The sequence below is a fragment of the Gordionus sp. m RMFG-2023 genome, chromosome 2 (genome assembly GCF_954871325.1).
Source record: "Gordionus sp. m RMFG-2023 chromosome 2, tfGorSpeb1-WG-v2, whole genome shotgun sequence".
Lineage (NCBI taxonomy): Eukaryota > Metazoa > Nematomorpha > Gordioida > Chordodea > Parachordodidae > Gordionus > Gordionus sp. m RMFG-2023.
In genome coordinates, this window is record NC_088776.1 from 5,712,687 (window position 1) to 5,732,473 (window position 19,787).

Consider the following 19,787-nt stretch of genomic DNA (forward strand, 5'->3'; position numbering starts at 1 on the left):
AAGTATATTAAACAATAGCGGGGAAAAAACACACCCTTGTTTTACCCCTTTCTTTGTCCTAAAAGATGGAGAAACCTTATTATTAAGGAGGCAAAAAGACTACTATAATGTGTTTTAAGGATCCTTATAATATTAGAGTCAATGCCACATTCGGTTAAAATCTTCCAAAGCGCATCATGGTTAACGTTATCAAAAGCACGTTTAAAGTCGATAAAAATAAAGTAAAAAGGTAATTTATACTTCTCACATTTCTGCATTATAATCTTTAAAGCTAATATTGGTTCGTTTATATTTCTACTTGGACGGTAAGCACAAATGTATTTAGACAAAAGGTTTGGTGTAGAGGAAAGAATGCGGTTTTTTAAAAGAACCATAAAAACTTTTGATGCAATAGACGTGAGAACAATGGCTCTATAATCCTTGAATTTAGATGGATTTGGAATTTTCGGGAAGTTGCAAAAGATAGTCCTATTCCAATCCGCTGGCATCATCCCAGTAAACCATATCTTGTTTAAAAAAGGCAGTAAGAACCGAGAGATCGCTAAGGGAGCTGCTTTCAGATGTTTTCCTGTAATGTTATCCGTACCCGGAGATTTATTATTCCTAAGCTTCTTAATAGTGGCCACAATTTTAGCCAATGAAAAGTTTGCGTCCAATTGTCCAACACTTTGACTAGTGGATGAGATTAAGGTATACCTCCTAGAATCAAAGACTCCCATATAGTGATCCAGCCATAACGCCATCTGTTCATCGGGGTCAGTAATTAACTTATTATTATCCAGCCTTATAGTTGGAAGTGTCTTGAACACTTTGACTTTACAAAAGTAATTTAGTTTCTTGTAGGCGTCAAAAGTTATATTCTCCCTCATATTCCTGTCTATCTCAAAAGCTTTTTTAGCAATAAAAATCCTTCTATCTCTCCTTAGGAGTCTATGAATTGAGGTCCATAAATGACCATCGCGCTCTCCTTGTAGCTTGAGTGAGCTATCATGCGAATGATGTCATCGGATAGCCATTCCTGTCTTGGTGGAGAAATGTTGATGTTAGGGAGATGATTGCAGGCATCAAACAAGTTGTTTTTGAAAGACGCCCAACATTCTTCAACAGACTGAGACTCCGATGAAGATAAGAAAGTTGCCTCCCTATCATTTAAGATTAGATCGAGCTGTAGTTTGACTGCAGGACGTTGCAGGTGTTTTGCATTCCGGAAAGGTATCTAGGCTGGGGTTGAAGAGAAGGACGCCGAGAGTTTCCCCATAAATTTCTCACAGTAATACTGGCTCTGATTAAGTTATGATCAGAAATATTAATATTAGGCATTGCTTTTACATCGATGAACCAGCTATGAATGTTCGAGATGATAAAATCGATCTGAGATTTGGTATTATTTCTTCTGAAGGTTAGGGTGTTAGATTCGCTGTGTGAAAAGAAAGTATTTTCAACCTTGAGGTTTATACTCCTGCACATCTCCAATAACTTCCTACTGTCATCACTGTTTAATTGAGAGAGAGCTGCATTCCCAATTACCCCATCTCTAATAAAGAAGTCATCTTTTCCGATCCTAGTATTTAAGTCCCCAAGGATTATCAAATTACGACTCCTAGGAAGAGAGCTAACAATGTTTTCGAGGTCATCAAGGAATGCGAGCCGTTCGTTTCTTCTAGGCGGGGCATAGACATTAACTAAGATTGTTTGTAACAGTGATGACAGTAGGAAGTTATTGGAGATGTGCAGGAGTATAAACCTCAAGGTTGAAAATACTTTCTTTTCACACAGCGAATATAACACCCTAACCTTCAGAAGAAATAATACCAAATCTCAGATCCATTTTATCATCTCGAACATTCATAGCTGGTTCATCGATGTAAAAGCAATGCCTAATATTAATATTTCTGATCATAACTTAATCAGAGCCAGTATTACTGTGAGAAATTTATGGGGAAACTCTCGGCGTCCTTCCCTTCAACCTCAGCCTAGACACCTTTCCTGGAAAAGGAACGCAACACACCGTGCAACGTCTTGCAGTCAAACTACAGCTCGATCTAATCTTAAATGATAGGGAGGCAACTTTCTTATCATCATCGGAGTCTCAGTCTGTTGAAGAATGTTGGGCGTCTTTCAAAAACAACTTGTTTGATGCCTGCAATCATCTCCCTAACATCAACAATTCTCCACCAAGACAGGAATGGCTAATTGATAACACCATTCGCATGATAGCTCAACTCAAGCTACAAGGAGAGCGCGATGGTCATTTATGGACTTCAATTCATAGACTCCTAAGGAGAGATAGAAGGATTTTTATTGCTAAAAAAGCTTTTCAGATAGACAGGGATATGAAGGAGAATAGAACTTTTGACGTCTACAAGAAACTAAATTACTTTTGTAAAGCCAAAGTGTTCAAGACACTTCCAACTATAAGGCTGGATAATAATAAGTTAATTACTGACCCCGACGAACAGATGGCGTTATGGCTGAATCACTATATGGGAGTCTTTGATTCTAGGAGGCCTACCTTAATCCCATCCACACGGATAACATTACAGGAGAACATCTGAAAGAAGCTCCCTTAGCGATCTCTCGGTTCTTACTGCCTTTGTTTAATAAGATATGGTTTACTGGGATGATGCCAGCGGATTGGAATAGGACTATCTTTTGCAACTTCCCGAAAATTTTCAAGTAATAATGAATGAATGTCTGTAATTTTTCAATTTCCAATATCATCTCATATCATATATCTTCATATATGACAAAAATTTTGGAAGCAAAAATTTTTTTTTCACTATTTTCACTCAATTAGTAGCACTGAATAAACTATAAACTAATAATCTAAAATAATGCAATTTATTTTTTTCGCGATAATATTAAAATATTTAAAAAAATACAAATAAATAAACTATTATAAAAATGTATAACCGAAACATTCATCAAATAAGCATCATAAACTATCCTAAAAATAAGTAATGTATATTGTTTAATATTATATATATAAGTGTATTGTTTAAAATACCACTCCAAAACCAACAAAATCTTTTATTCACTAATATATATCAGTCGATTATATGATCATATGATCAAGAACAAAGAATAATAAATGTTATCTTATTCGAAATAAATTTAAAAACGTCTATAAATGTCAATTATACATCAACAGACACAACATAAACTTAATCTATAAAATAAAATATAACAAAACTTACAATAATTATTTTTAATATGAATGCAATAAAAGATTTAACCCATTAATTAGTAAATTAAAATATAATTATTAATTTATATTTACTTTCATACTATCCATTTTTTTTAAAATACTTGTTATTTAGATTTACGGATAGAAAATTAGAAATTAATTTCAGGTATTATATTGATCATATGAGAGAGCTGTAATTAATATTGCATCATGAAAGTTTGATTGCTACTAGCAATGTTTAATTGAATATAAAAAAAATTTTCATAAAACATAGCGCAAGATACATATACTCCCCCCCCCCCCACTTTATAAAAATCAATTACTATAAAATTAAAAAATAGCAAAAGAGTCGTCTTCTAAAATGGCATTCACTAAACCCACTAAATGCAGTCCGTAGATCCTTCTTACTCATTTATACCCATTGCCTGCTCCACTCACCACCTTCGGCAACAAAGCTCAATGCTTAAAGAATTGAGTAGACGAATTCGCGAAAAGACCTATCAACCTAAGGAATCCCTTTTCTTACGGCAAAGACTTGCTACCGCCATTCGATCCAACTATCTAAGTTTTATCTCTTCCATTGAATCCATGCTTACGTATAGTGTTATTAAACAGCTCGTTTTGAGCCGATTTTTAAAAACGGCTAACTCAATATTTTAGCCAGAAAAATAATATCTATGCCTCGAGATTTCGTTAATAGAGATGTTCAACCCTTTGTGCCACCTATGTGCAAAATCATAGCCGTTTTTAAAAATCGGCTCAAGAGCCGTTTAACAACATTACTTACGTATACTTTCTTTCCTTCTCCTTCCAAGTTTTTATCTACTATTTACTTTTTTAGGCATCCCTTTTCATAAATTCTATTTCTATATTGTTTAGTCTTTATTAATCTCATCTTAGAAGAAAATATTTATACGCCATTATCTTTTGATAATATATTATATCACCTATCATTCAAACAAAGGAACCAATGAACAGTAAAAAAAAAATTCATCAATACCATATTTTCAAGCATCTTTTCACTTCTGAATCACCTATTATAATTATTCCTATTGAAAACGAATTTAAGAAATTTTTCAGAATTAATAATAAAGTTTTAATATAATGCGACAAAGGACCTATTTCATAAAAACATACGAACTGGGGTGCCAATTTATTATCTCCTTTTTTTACGTATAAAAATTAAAATTGTAAAGGATTATGGAAATTTATAACATGCTCTTCAAGTAAATATTTTCAGGTCAGGCCATTTGCATAACCAGAATCTTCCTGTAAGGGGGGAAAGCACTATTAGGTGGAGTTTTCCTTCATGAATTTTATTGGAGATCTTTAGGTACACTTATTTTAGTAGGTCTTTGCCTATTTTTACTCTTACCTTCTGGAACCTATCCACTTATCGCCGTCTGATGGGAAAAGACCAGATGGGTTCACAAACATTTATTTGGAATTTCATTTGTGCCTCCCAATTTTCTCCTCTAACCCAAACATTGATCCGTTTATTACAGCTGAAAAGTCAAAAATTAGAAAGTACCACGACTTTTCTGATTTTTCACTTTATCCCAATAGTTATTTCTATCAATGGGTTCCCTAGGTCCCCTAAGCTTTCATTTTTTTAAAAGATTTTATTTTGGGTAAAAAAAAATTCTCAAATTAATGGTGATCATGGGTCCTCTTTTAAAATGTTACAATCAAGTCACGCCGTGTTTCTAGGCAACTATCTTAGTTTCCTCGGATCTCAATGAGAACCTTTGTTTCCCCCCCCCCTCCCTTTTTTTAAAACTTATTTTTTTCTTTCATTTTTTAATTGTTTATTTAATTTATTTTCATTCTTTTTTTTTAAAAAAATATAGATTTATATATCACCCTATTTTTTAACAAATAAAAAGAAAAATTTAGTCTTTTTAATACTGTTAAAAATTCCCTTTATTTCATTTATTCTTATATTATTTTTTTTTTTACATGTCATTACCATAATAATATTAAATATAATGTTAAATATTTATTTATTTATATATTAATCTGATATACAATCTCGTTTGAGCATAATAATTTTCCGCATTCATGATTACGTAAATAATCAAGAATATTTCATTTACTATCACATTTCCTCTGTTAATTGCCGTTCAACTGCCATCGTTGAAAAGGTTTCTTGATAAAAGATAATGTAAATGATGATAATTGGATACTATATGCAACACCTCATATAAGCATATCAAGGAATTTGCTTATTTAGTTTTGCATTTAGTTAGCTATCCTCCATTGGAAATTTTTTTTTAAAATATTACTTTTTCTTTATTTCCACTCTCTTTTTTTTTGATATGACATTGACACTAACAACTTCAATTTACGCCTTTTTTTTAAGCCTTGAAATTTTCTCATATAGATGGTAGAGAGGTTTGGCCCTTTTTGGACCAAATATCGAGGCCATGGGTCAATTTTTTTTTAAATAAAACTGTTTAATCGATATTTTAAACAACTTTTAGTCAGAAGTTAGCTTTGTAAGTATTGATTGGTATTAATAAATTGTTGGAAGGCTGCGCGGAATAATATTAGGGCAGATTTTCTCCGTTCTGCGTCGTATACAGCGCATCATAGTTTAGGTTAGAGGGTGCGAGTGGATCTACACTTGAAAAGTTCCCGGTGCGATTTCTCAAATTGCTTGTTTGGAACAATTCCTGCATTAATCCAATAGCTTCCTCCAACCGAACCTCTAACCTTCGGAAGCATCAAGGGTAAGTTAAAAATAGCTAAATAAACTTAAATTTCGGCGCCCCGATAATTCCAATCCCATTGGTGTACCCATAACCGTAAACCAACCGAACAATCCTATGAAGGTTTTCCTGCGAGATGCTTACCATAACCACCCCCAAAGCCAATTACTTTTGTTTCAACGGTAGTCTTCTTTCCCCCTTACCCCATACCAACAAATCCTTAATTTTGAAAATGTTTTTAAATCTGATAAAATTTATGTTTTTATCCTTTCATAAAAAAAATTTAAGGGTCGTTTAAAAATAAAAAGCGGGCTAAAAACCCGGTAGACAATTTCCACCATCCGCTTTAGAGTTTTTTTTTGCTCCCTAAATCTTTGGACAAAAGCTTTATTCTTACCAAAATAGGGAACTAATTAAATAAGTAACGTTTAATTATAAATATTACTATTTAACTCATTTTTATGAAATCGATCATGAATTCTTCCATTTTTTTTTCCCACAATCATTTATAATATTTTTTTTTTAGAAATGGCTAACGATGAAGAAATGGATAATCAAGTACAAACCGAAATTTAATGTTTTTTCTATATTTTTGAAGTTTACTTCAAACAATTTTCTGGGAAAGCCATTTTTTTTAGAACACTACACTCCAATCTGGCTAACATGTGGTTACTATATTTAATTTAAATAAGATGGAGGCCCCCTTCTCCCAATATAGATTTTTTTATATCCTAACCTAACTAGACCAAAAATAAATGTGCATGAACGAGGGGATGGAAGATTTTATCTTCACGTATCTTAGGTAGAGTATCAATGACATATAATATAAACAAAAATGAATGTAAAATTATTATATTTATATCGTATTTTGTATATTTCGCCCGCGAATTCGCGCTCACTGTGAATGACAGGGTTATCCTGACTGACGATTCTTTCATCAATGCATCTTTGAAACATTTTTACTTATAAATTGGCATAGCACGCCATTTTGGTTTCTTCACGTAATTTTTTTTATAAAAATTTTAATGTAAATTGTTTACATGGAGGAAAAATTAAAATCGCGTGTCACCAGCTGATTTGTATTGATACTCATTTTAAATAAATAGATCTCAATCTAAGTAAGTATTATATGTCATTGTAGGATATAAGTCCGAATTTGATTTACTTCCTAAACCGTTCCGCCGGGAATTGGCACTAAATGTGAATGCAGGGCAGAGCGATGCGTTAAGATATTCCTGTCCAACAAAAAAAACTTAGAATCAGTTTCGTTTTTTGATATTTTATACGTAGGATTAAAATGGGGGTTTTTTGAGGGGTAAATAACTAAGTGGTTGCTGATTCGTTATTTCAATTCCAATCATTTTTTTTGTTGTAAAAAAAAAATAATACAAAAAGCTTAATATCGATATTCCTGATCACCATAACGACTATTCAATATCTGACTCCTGTAATGACGAGGGTAATGCCTTAGATTATAATGCCCGCGTTGATAAAACCATACTCGAGGTCATTGGCAGAACTTGCGACAATCGTCTTGAGCCCGAATCCCGCCACTCCAGTCGTTGTAACGACGCGAATCGCGACGGCGATATTTCGAAAACACCGGAAGCGCTTGGAAATGCTGGCAGCTTAGATTCGAAAGGACCGACCATTAACATTTTTCCGAAAGTGCAGAAATGCGAGGTAGCAAATAGATTTAAAGATAATTTGTCCGAATACAAGGATTTGCTGCGGTTCGATTCGGACGAAGATGAAGAAACGGCAATTTTGCCAGGTTATTTTTGGAAAGATTTTTTTAAAAGGAAATGATGAAATAAAAAAATAAAATAATCACATGACCAGAAATTGTTTTAAAAAAAATGACGATAAGATAATAGGTCAGGGGCCCTGAAGTGCCCTTTGTTACGTTGTGGTTCTTTATAAGTGTTGCGTTCTTTGACTCACTTTTCGCTTCATTTCTTGTTTTTTATTATATCATATATAGAACACTTTCTGTTAATAATTCTTTTTTAAAAAAACATGTTCTGTTTTCTATTAAAAATCGGTCATTTTTCTATCACCGGAAGTTCCAGTTTCCTCGTAATAATTCTATATTTTTTAAAATATATAGCAACAGGTGAAGTATCTGTTTATCCAGCGAACTCGATTATGAAAAATCATACGGAAAAATTTCTCGCGAACGTTAACGATTTCCATAACGCGAATACCGGATACCACGAGAACGATTTAAACGAACAAGATTTCGAGTCTTCTCCCATTTTTGATTTAACACCCCCGGCTTATTTCACAAAGAAGAAAGATTACGGTTTTTCAATTCTATTTATTTTAAAAAAAAACCAGTGTGGGGGAATGGGATGGAAGTAATTTTCTTCCCCTAGTAACACTTATAAATTGAAGCCTTAGCTTTTTTACCGTAAATTTCATAACGCAATTGGTAATTTTTCTTTTAAAAAAAACGCAAAATGGGGTAGACGTAATTTTCTTCCCATGAGATAACGCTTATAAATTGAAGCCTTAGCGTTTTTACGATAAATTTTCATAATACAATTGGTAAATTATCCTTTTTAAAAACAAACGCAAAATAAGTATGTGTTTTTAAAAAAAAAAATTTCCATATATTTAAAAATAAAAAATATATAGCATTCCAATTTAAATAACCTGTTATTTTTTTGAAAGAAAAACACAACTATAAATTGCTCTGCTCAATTTGTAAGCTCTATAAATCTTAAAGGGCAGGTAAGTAAGGTCTCGGAGTTCAAACCAATTAGAAAAAAGGCCCTTTGTAAGTTCCCAAATTAGGGAAGTTTTATTAAAGTTAGAATAAATTATTATATGTATAAGGTGTTTTTTTAAGATCATCAGTTAAAGTTTTGATCATATTAATGATAAAATAAATAAATATTTCATAAAAAAATTTTTTTTTTTCAGAATCGTTAAACAAATCGCCCATATTTACTACCCAAAATGTTAAGTTCAATCACGATTCAAATTACGCTGCCTCATGCCACTTCGATTTAGAACTGTCTCCTCCTACCAACGGAAACGTCAATGGCGATATGGATTATATTACATTATGCCACTTCGATTTAGAACTAGCTCCTCCTTATAAGGGAGACGTCAAGCGAGATGCCGATATGGATTACACTACCCCCTGCCACTTTGATTTAGAACATTCTCCTCCCTTGAATATCATTAAAAATGGCGGGTTTACAGATCCTGAGCATCGAAGTTCTGATAAATTGGCAGACGCTTATATCGATAGAATAAAGAATGATGTTGATATTATGAATCGTGGTGATAGAAGTATTCCTAGCAATGTGAATAATCCAAACGAGTTATTTGACGACAAAAATAATGATAGTATCAATGATTTGTTAGCCGATAAATATCCAACAAATCATAATGATAAACCTCTCGACGTGAGCTCCGATTTATTCGCCGACGAATGTGAAGATGATCTAATGGGTCTAAATCTGGAATCGAACGATGCGCAAATTCTTGCCAAGAGCGACAAAATAGAAAATCCCAATCACGACACTTTTCCTCATCTTAATTCGAATTTCGATCTGAATTTTAGCTTCGATGAAAATTTTGAATCAAATAACCACTTGCCCCTATCTAAACCTAAGAACGGTACGAATATTAACAATGATCAATCAAAAATTAACAAAGATACAGAAATCGAGAGTAAATTTGATATTTTGGATGAGGATATATCCGAAGAAGACATTACCATGTGCGCACACATCTCAAAAAATACCTACTTCTCTACGGATGTCGACATCGACAAGGTAGGGTCAGACATGATTGGAGTGGATAAAAAAAATGAGATGGGAAGTAATAACGTTAGCGGGAATAAATTAGATATATCATCTAATTTCGATCTGATGGGCATTGATTCAACACTAGACAGACACGAATTTTCGGCGGTTGATGCTCAAGTCATAAACGAAGAAAAAGTGTATGGCAGTTGTTTCGATTTGGGATTAGGGAACGATAGAGATAATTATCACGTTAAAGAAGAGCTCAACCAACAAATTGAGAATGATCTGGATAAGGTAAAACCTATCGTTAAAAACTTAGAAACAAAGGGAGAGAGTGGTGTGAAGGCGTCTAAAGGCGCTACGCTACCCGCGAGCGCTAAAATTATCCAAAAGGATAACGTATTATACTCCTCTTTTGACTTGGGCCTGGACGAAGACGCGAGCATATTCCAAAATCTTAACATCGATTATGATAATAATAACCAAAAAATGAAAAACGATGACAATAAACTAGATAAAAGTCCGTCATATTTTCAAAGGGCTACCGAGAATATTGAAACGCGGGACGGTAAATATTTTAAATCTAAGCTACCCCGACCGATCATCCATAAACTAAAAAACTTTGCATCCGGTAAAGAATATATTATATTTTTTTTTTTGATTTTTTTAAAAATGATATAATAATTAATATATTTTTTATTAAGAAAATAATATTACAATCTTGAAAACACCGAACAATTCTCACAAAATTAAACTCTCACCTGACTTCATGCCTAAAAAGCATAGCACACCGTTCGCTGGTAATATTTTATATTTATTGGTTGATTGGGGTTGGCAAATATTATGATTTTTTTTATATATAAAATCAACAAAAAAAGATTTTATTTATTTATTTTGATTTAAATTAAGTTTTATAAAGAAATACAGTGTTGTGATGATTTAATGAAACATATTGGATTAAATTAAAACCCATAACATATAAAATTATAATCTTTGCAAAAATAATTTAAATATAAACAATGCATTATTGAAATTTCTCTTATTATTCCTTTTGTTGTTTTAATTATTTTCGCAAGATTATAAGTTTATATGAATGGGTTTTAATTTAATCGTCAATATGTTTCATTAAATCATCACAACACTGTATTTATAACGATTATTTTGATTTAAATTAAATTTTATATTTATATGTCCAATAAAAGAAAATAACCATCGTGTTAAAATTATTAATTGAACGCATATACATTTTATTACATTAAACATCAGTTTTTTTATGGAATTTATAAATAAATTATTGATAAGGCTATATTGGATTGACTAAAAAGTACTTTATCACATAATAATTAATATTTAACTATAAAATAACATATAATATAACAAACTATCAAAATAAAATATACTTTTTTTGAAAAAATAATTAAAAGCAGTTAAATTTATTTTGAATAATAATCTACATATTTACAAAGTAGAGTCTTAATTCTTTTATTAATTACCAAACAAATTTTTTAAAACTATGTGATACGGTGTTTAGCCTATATCGGTATTTTGATTTAACAAATATTTCTTTAAATTATCTGAATCAGATAAAAAACGAATATTAGCGACTCTCTCCTCCAATAAGAAGAATGAATACGAATCTCAAAATGAGAATGAAAGTGACCAATTTACCCGCGAAAAGGGAACTCATAAATCGCGTGACGATGATAACATAGTCAATGATTTCGGAAGCGATAGTGATCATTTTATCCGCGAAAAGGTTACTCATAAATCAGATGACGATGATAATATAGTCAATAATCCCGGAAGTGATAATGATCTCGAAGATTCGTTTCTCGAAGTTAAAAAGAATAAGCGAAAATCGAATAAGGTAATATAATTTTTTATAGTACACATTTGCTATGCTTTTTGTAAAAAAAAACATATATAAATATTTATTTGAAGTTTTATGACATTTAAAACTAGTGAAAGTTGTGAAGTCGAGTTCAGACCTAGAACTTTACAAATTTTGAAAAAGTTGGGGAATAGAGCTAGACATAAAGCTTTCCAAACTTGAGTGTATAATCTTAGCCTCGTTAATGACTCTCGTTCCTACCGTAGGTTAGGCTGGGAAAATAAAAAATCCTATTTTTTTTTGCTTTGTTTTTGTATTACTCAAAAAGATACCTGTTTTCGAATTTTCATTTTAATTCTAAGATCAATTGTTCTCATTGTTAATTTTGAGATTTAAAATAGATTATTAAATCTGACAATTACAATAAATTTGACTGGGTTATTCTTTATTAATAGGATTTAAAAAAATTTATTAAAAAAAACAAGTTGTATTTATTTTAATATTTCCCAACACCAAATAAAATGCGTTAATGATCTTTTCAAATAATAAAAAAGTCAATTTAAAATCCTTATATATATTATTATTTTATATCAAATTTAATTTATTATTTTTTTTAAAATAAAAAAATATCTGATTTCCAATCGCAAAAAAGCGCCAAAATAAATGCGTATCCAAAAAGCAAATTTTGAAATTCTTAGATTTGGAAGCTCAGGTCGACGGTTCTGCCAGCGGCAGCGACACTGGATTAGAAAATGACGAAGAGTTAGATAATACCATGTTGGATAGCTTTGTAGTTAGACCCAATTCGTCGAAATATTACGAAGGAGTTGAAAGTTGGTGAAAATCATATATTTTTTTCAAGGCCATTTTCTTAGGCACGTTTAAAGCATTTTTTTAAAATTTATTTTGTAAAAAGATACGATACTAATTTTTTTAGCATGATTTCAATTAAATTTTTAAACTTCTGAAAGTTTTAAAACTTTTCAAATTTTTTTAAACCATTTTGGACATAGCCTTAAAAAGAACTTGCACACGGTAAGAACGCTCAGACGCCATCTAATCATTAATAAGAAAACAAAAAATATTTTTATTACGATTAAATGATGGGCAATGGGTACAAGTATTTTTTTAAAAATATTTTATTATGCAAAAAAAATTAATTCTACCTATTATTATCCTTACTATCTCGAAATATAGAAAAATTGTTAAAAACGTTCCTAAGGAAATCGCTTGCCATAGATGATCATTTTCCATGATTATTATAATATAACTGTCCTTATAAACAACTTTTACAGGGTTTATAATATTTGTTAGGACCGATTTAAGAAATCTACTCCTGAAAATTTTATAGGGTCCCTTACGAATATTAAAATAAAATTGTATTAGTTTTTATATGATATAAATAAGTAAAAAAAATTTATTTTTAGGCGAAAGTAAGATGGAAGCCGTGTATTTAAAATCAACCAAGAATATTCAGGGGATGTACGGCAACAAATTCAAGATCAAAATCTCCAACAATAACAAACAAGTTTCCTACATATATTCCCAGTTTCCCGATACACAGGAGAGGCAAGAGACCTATAACCAAGATAGCTTTTGCGTCGATAATAACATGGAAAAATCCGAATATGATACAAACCATTTTCTCACCGATAATGATGATGAATATAATTCTATTGTAACCCACAAAGAGACTAGTTGTAGTAAGATAGAGCTGCCTACACCCGGTTTCATTCAAATTTCGTCTAGCGATGACAGTCATATAAATGTAGGTAACAAAAACAACCGAAGAAACGATAAAACCAAAGCTACCAAAAGACGCCATAATAATTTTGTCGATTCTGACCACCACGAGGATAAAGATACCGTCATATCGGATGCTACCGATTTTTCGATCGACGATGAAAGTAAAAATATTATATATAAGCTGGATTCGCGTTCAAAACCCAGGGTATTTGATAAACCCGTTCCCTTGCCGAGAAGGGGCTACAGAAAATTTGTAATTTTGCCTGCGGAAAGTAAGAAAGGTCCGAATTTTATAACTATCACAGACGATTCTGAAGACAACTTAATTCCCCCAAAACCTAGGTATGAATGTATATTGATTTTACAAAAACGAGATAAATTTAGCATATTCCATTATTTATTTTATTTAAAAAAAAAATTATTAAAGAAACAAAAAATACAATAGAATTAAGCCATTAAAGAATGGCTCAGACTCATCACTAGAAAATTAATGAATCGCTGCAGTCACGAAATTATATTTGTTAATAAATAAACAAATTATACAATGCAATCATAAATATATTTAAATTTTATATATAGATATATTTATTTATATAATTCTTAATTTAATCGTCGTCTATATACATTTCCCTATAATAAAAAATATAAATATACAACGATTTGACTAGTAGTTTTGCTATTTAACATTTTATTTACTAAATAATATTATTTAAATTCTGAGTTAGATTTTGATATGTTGCTGCTTTAGGTAAGGCGCGACTGATTCTAGCGTTTCCCAAGCAAACGGAGTCTTTATAAAACACGGCGTACTTTGTTATGAAATACATTATTTTAACAAAAAAAATAGAATTGTATTAAAATTAGGGTTAGCAAAAAAAATCGAAATATGGAAGATAAAATAATGAGTGACAATATAATAATATTTACTTGTCCAGGCGTGATGGCTCGACTTGGGTACTTCAATTCAACCAGCATGTGTTCTGGGGTCGTATCATTTTTTAAGCGATCGTAATAATCGTTTAATTTTACATTTGGAGACGATAAATCTATATTTACACGGCAAGGAAACCAACCTTCGATGTTAACATGCCTGAAAAAGCAATCCATAATACCGGGTTTGGTCATGTATGATTCGATAGAGCCATTTATCCAATGAGGAGCGAGGGTTGTAAACATCGTTGAGTAGAGTGACGGGTGGTTCCAATAGGAGGACTAGTGTTGGTTGTTGTTTTAACATTCGTTTGTATAAAATTGAGATATAAATAATAATTTCTCAGGGAAAGTGAAACGTTTCAGTTCAGACCATAAATAGAATCCGATTAATCCAACCTTCCAAAACTACGTTTATTTTTCCATTGACTAATATCTTAACCCTTCTCTGACATTTATCAATATTTTTTGGAGACCATAAGAAATATTCCAAAATTTTTCGCGATTTAGAATGTTCGAAAATTTTCGATTGGGCGGCATTCATAATTAGCATTGGTTATTTATTTGTTATATGTTTGGTTAATTTTTATTTATTCATTTTTTTAAAAAAACAAATTTTTCTGTTGAAATGATATTTTATTATAGGAAACTTATTGATTGTTAATTTTTACACATTTTTTTTATAAAATGAGTTATTTTGATAAATTATATTGGAGATGAAAAATAAACAATGAGTCGGGTTAGACATTTCAAAAAATTTGATTTTTTTTTAAATTTTACAAACATATATTTTGATCAATTGAAAAGATGCCTTGCAGATTTGTATTATCAATATTGTGGTAGATATAACTTGAATAAACTATTTTCAGATTTGTCATCAATATTGTTATAACATAAGAAATTTAAACTTGGATACCTTTCCCCCAATGGTTTTTCTTACTTAGCTTGCATAACTTTTTATAATTCATAAAACAAATAAGATACTTTCTCAATGGTCAACTATAGAACCATATTTGAAATGACGTTTAGGTACAAAAAAAATTTATATTATTTTTAAATAAATGTTAAGCCATTATTCTCATACTACTAAAAAAAGATTATTAAAATTTAAAAAAATTCATGTTGAAAAAATAAAATAACTATTAAAAAAAATTCAGCAAATAAAAAGATACAAACTAATCTAATCGTTAATTAATAAAATCCCTCTAAAAAAATTTATATTGCCAACTTTTTAACCGAAAAAGATTAAATAATATAATTAAGCTTGTTTACCACGTATATGATATTTTCAGCCAAATCTTTTCTTACGACGTAATACCTAACATTCTTATTTTGTTTTGTATGGCAAGAACGCGATTTTGATTCGTTCGCGTAAATCATTCTCCGCCTTTCGATCCTCTGACCTATGGTAACGAAATTTGTGCTCTCCTGGTCGGACTGAATTTAATATAAATTATTAGCAATTTAATAAATGATTGATAGTTTACTAAAAAAATTTTAAGAACTGAGTGTTCCTGGCAGGAATGATTTTTTGTAGTTGCGATAAAACATGACACTGTTGATGAGTCGTGAGTAGTTGTTTAAAATTACCTAACTAAGCCTTCAGCCTCTAGTTCGAGCCGCACTCATTTTAAGGATTGAGATAAAAATAAAATTATTGTTTAAAAAACTGTGTGAAGCAATTTTGGAATTCCAAGTTAGGTAATTTAGTAACATTATTCGTGCCAACGTGTTAACGGTGCAATTTTGCTGACACCCTTTTAAAATAGCTTGGCTAGGAGATAACTAAAGTATGATAAGCGTGGTTTAAAATTTATTAATAAGTTCAGGGCCGACTCTAGTTTTTTTTTGGAGCACCATTTTACTGGCACTCTTGACAAAAAAAATAGATGTTAATTTTTTTTTGTTTCGCATTCTCTACTAGTTGTTATTAAACGGTTCGATTATGGCTAGCTCAAAATTTTAACCAAAAAATACTACGTGACCCTGATTTCGCAATTTTTAAACTGATCGAACGCTATTCTCTAACCATTTTAGGTTTTCTATATGGACGTAATTTTATTGGATATTTTTTATAGGTTTTAAATTTTTTTTGCCGCTCTGGAACTATAATCCCAATGTGAAGCCGACCAAGAACCACCTTTGTAATCTATACCATTGGTGTCAGAGCCCCCATAATCAAATTATTTTTAGTTTTTAAAAGGGACCTTATAAAAAAATATCTGTTACGCCTGTAGGCATTGGGGCCTTTTCTGCTGGAAAGAAAAAAATGTTTTAAAAATTAATAACACTAATCTAAGATTTAAAAAAAAATTATCCGCCATTTTGAAAAGACATTATTTAAAAAATGCAAGATCGGGGTATGTAATATTTATTCTTTTTTTTCTAGAAAAATCAATTTATCTATATAAAAAAAAATATGAACAATTTTTATTTTGAAAAAATAAAATCATATTTAAAAGCATTTACTTCTTTATTATCCAAATCTCTGTTATATTTCATATAACCGACTTGTAAATTTGAATCTATGTCTATTAAAACAGTTTTGTAATATTCTCTCTTATCCGATAGATCTCCTTTCAGAATATAATCATTTTCCATTTGAGGCTTATTATTTTGAAAATTTGAGCTTATGCAATCTGTTTCTTTAGCCTCAAAAGCTTGATACTTCTCATTGATTTTAAACTCAAAATCGTTTATAGAATTCTCATCACCATCCTTAAATATCGTATCATCTTTCATATTTGTCATAGATTTAGTATGATTATTTTGGTTATTTATTTTTTTATCGCCTGTATATTTATCGTAAACTGGATGAAAATCATAATAATATTGAGCTAAAAATTGATCAAATTTTGTCCTTTTACCCACAAAACACATGCCCATACTTTCCGCTTTTTTAGAGAATAGAGGAGCTAAGGCAGTCTTTTTGGCAATGGCTCTAACATTATCTTTAGTTAGGTTGGATAATGGGAAAATGCATTTGCTAAGAGCTTTCTCAGTTATGTTGGACAAGAAAAAGGTTTGATCTTTTATTATATCCCGAGCGGCAATCAGACGTGGTCTTTCTAATTTTTTTTAAAATATACAAATAATCAATTATGTTAGATATATTTGATCAAAATATAACAAAAAATGCATCAATTTAAACACACTACTGATCAATACAAAACAATAATAATTTAATTTATTTTGCTGTTGGGTGATTTTATTCACAGTAAATTCTATAAGACCTATTTTTGAAGGCATTTGACTGAATCTAGGAAAATAATTCACTGGGAAAAAAAATCCACAATAATAATTCTTAGAAAATAATTACCCGTAATTGATTTTCTCAAAATTTGTAAATATTTTATTTGAGGATTTTTATTTTGTGGATATATTTATAGGGAATTTTTTCTCCAATTTTATTTATTTTGTAATTTTTAATATCTTAAAAAATGAGGATTTTTTGGGGGGAAAATTATTTTCTGCCCCCATGGTTATGCCAACTTTTATATTTACTGAAAAAAGTTAAAGATATAAATCATTAATTTAATCATATTTTATTTATTTATCATTTATGAAATTTATAAAAGTAAAATGAAATAGGAGAAAAAAAATTAATGGCACTTCTCTCTTTTTTATCAGTCAAGAACTTGTATTTTTTTAAAGATCCATAAAATGTAGGCTAAATTATTTTCTATTTATGAAGATTAATTATCAATTTTGGTAAAAATAGTACAAATATCTAATAAAATTGTATGGCAAATCCAGTTATATAATATTATAATAAATAAAAACTTCACATTATTTAATACCAAGTATATGTAAATTTGAATCATATTGCCTAGAAAGAACTTTTTTAATGTCCCAACTATTTGATGCATAATGGCCTGTTGCTACTGCATCGACTTTTAAAACATTTATACAATAATTCAAAAAGCATCCAAATTTGATTTCAGAATTACATAATATATCAGGATTTGGAGTATAATACCCTTGTTTGTAATCATCTAAAGCAGGCCTACAGACAAATATGAAAAGTGGTTTTTAATGAAATTTATCATCTTTTTACAAAAATACATTGTTCCAATATTCTTTCACGAAATTGACTTGATAAAATTCTATATTTAGATTATTACAAATCTTTTCAACATCATATAAATCATGTTTATTGGAGCATACACCTTGTTCCTCTTCAACATCCCAATTCTTCATAAATACTCCAATTATATGTAAACCTTGAAATATTTTTATGGAATGTCCAAACAATGAGTATAATATTTAATAAACCTTCTCTTTTTAGTAAATATGAAGCCACAAAACTGTCGATACCTCCAGATAAAGCGCACGCTATGATTTTTTTCATTTCATCGTTCAGCTGATAGGTGCTATAGATATTCACCCGCTGATCTAATTCTATTCATTAATTTATGATCACAAACCTGTCATATTTGACATGTTATTAATATAAATGATTTATCTTATTAAATAACAATTTTAATTTATTTTTAGGGTTAAGGTGAGGGTTAACTTTAATCTTAATCTTTATTTTATAATAATTCAGGCAGTGTCTATATGACAGAATTTTCACAAGATGCAAACCCCTCTCAAAACCTATTCACACCCCTTTGAAAAATTTTTCCCTTCGCATTATTAATTACACCTTTTTAATTATAATGGTACATTTTTCATTAATTATAAAAAAAGTAACTTAAATTATTTTAGCTCTGCTACTAACTATCAAAATATTATTAAAATATTAAAGAGTTATTTAGATATTAAACCCCTGCCAAACAATATGCTATATAATGCATTTATTATATATGCGGGGTTTTTTAAATGAGTATATGATCTAAATAACTTTTTTATATTACAATATTTTAGAGTTTTATTTATAAAATAAATAATGTTTATGATTTGATTGTTATTGCCTTATATAGATTGATCAGCAATACCATTGTATTATAGCAGGTCAATTATAAATGTAGCAATTTTTACAGTAATATAATTGGTCCTATTTCATCTAAAAATTTAATAGATAACCCCCCCCCCCCAATAAATTTATCCTACCCCCTCCTCCCTCAAAAAAAGATGGTTGCGAACAGTTTTTATCCCTACCCCGCACTCATGTTGGATCTCAGGGATCTCAAAATATTTTTAAAATTTTGAAATTTAACTTTTTTTAAAATCTATCTAACATTATATTACCATTTTTACTTACCTTTTTTTTATTGGTATAAAAAAAATCCAAAATGTTCTTTACATTTTTCAGGAGCTCGAGCTCTAGCTTCCCTTCCCCCAACTCTAGTGGCGCTTCTAATGAAATAACTTGATATAGGTATAGTATTTAAAATTTCATATGAAATAATTATAAGTGGTAATTAAAATTTTTTAAATGTTTTACCTTATATAAAACTTATTAGGCATTTTCTACCAATTGATAATTTTAAATTGGAAATATGTAAAATGAAAGAATTTTATATTCTATATTACAAATATTTTTTGTTTATTTATAATTTTTCAAAAAGTCGACGTATTTGCCAATCGTGCTCACTAATAAAAATATCCCTTCTACTGTACACAAGAATAATCTTTATTTTTGTTAAATTTTGAAGAATAATTAATTACAAGTC

General features: G+C 30.0%; 2 protein-coding genes across 3 annotated transcripts; one reads left to right on the forward strand and one right to left on the reverse strand.

The window, feature by feature from the left end:
• Positions 1-9,182: 9,182 nt before the first annotated feature.
• On the forward strand, positions 9,183-13,848 carry LOC135924012 (probable serine/threonine-protein kinase DDB_G0283337). The gene is made up of 6 exons (XM_065459060.1): positions 9,183-10,230; positions 10,367-10,462; positions 11,246-11,529; positions 12,146-12,326; positions 12,921-13,581; positions 13,667-13,848. Exons 1-6 carry the CDS (start codon positions 9,183-9,185, stop codon positions 13,728-13,730), a joined length of 2,334 nt encoding a protein of 777 aa, XP_065315132.1. The 3' UTR covers positions 13,731-13,848.
• Positions 13,751-18,573, reverse strand: LOC135923361 (tRNA-specific 2-thiouridylase MnmA-like). Of its 2 annotated transcripts, XM_065458057.1 has the most exons (7): positions 18,445-18,573; positions 18,227-18,392; positions 17,970-18,175; positions 16,639-17,237; positions 15,442-15,606; positions 14,167-14,451; positions 13,751-14,048 (listed from the first exon to the last, which is right to left on the reverse strand). In XM_065458057.1, exons 1-7 carry the CDS (start codon positions 18,518-18,520, stop codon positions 13,935-13,937), a joined length of 1,611 nt encoding a protein of 536 aa, XP_065314129.1. In that variant the 5' UTR covers positions 18,521-18,573; the 3' UTR covers positions 13,751-13,934. The 2 variants fall into 2 exon arrangements, with proteins under 2 accessions (XP_065314129.1, XP_065314130.1); XM_065458058.1 differs by lacking the exon at positions 18,445-18,573 and having other exon boundaries at positions 13,754-14,048; positions 18,235-18,348.
• Between the last annotated feature and the right edge of the window lie 1,214 nt (positions 18,574-19,787).

Excerpts from the sequence above, each read along its gene's own strand:
- LOC135924012 (XM_065459060.1), top strand. The coding sequence starts at position 9,183 with ATGAATCGTGGTGATAGAAGTATTCCTAGCAATGTGAATAATCCAAAC. Across the intron at positions 10,463-11,245 it reads GCATAGCACACCGTTCGCTG|ATAAAAAACGAATATTAGCG; the intron begins GTAATATTTTAT and ends TATCTGAATCAG. Across the intron at positions 11,530-12,145 it reads ATAAGCGAAAATCGAATAAG|CGCCAAAATAAATGCGTATC; the intron begins GTAATATAATTT and ends ATCGCAAAAAAG.
- LOC135923361 (XM_065458057.1), bottom strand. The coding sequence starts at position 18,520 with ATGAAAAAAATCATAGCGTGCGCTTTATCTGGAGGTATCGACAGTTTT. Across the intron at positions 18,393-18,444 it reads ATATTTACTAAAAAGAGAAG|GTTTACATATAATTGGAGTA; the intron begins GTTTATTAAATA and ends AAATATTTCAAG. Across the intron at positions 14,049-14,166 it reads GAGCCATCACGCCTGGACAA|TACGCCGTGTTTTATAAAGA; the intron begins GTAAATATTATT and ends TTCATAACAAAG.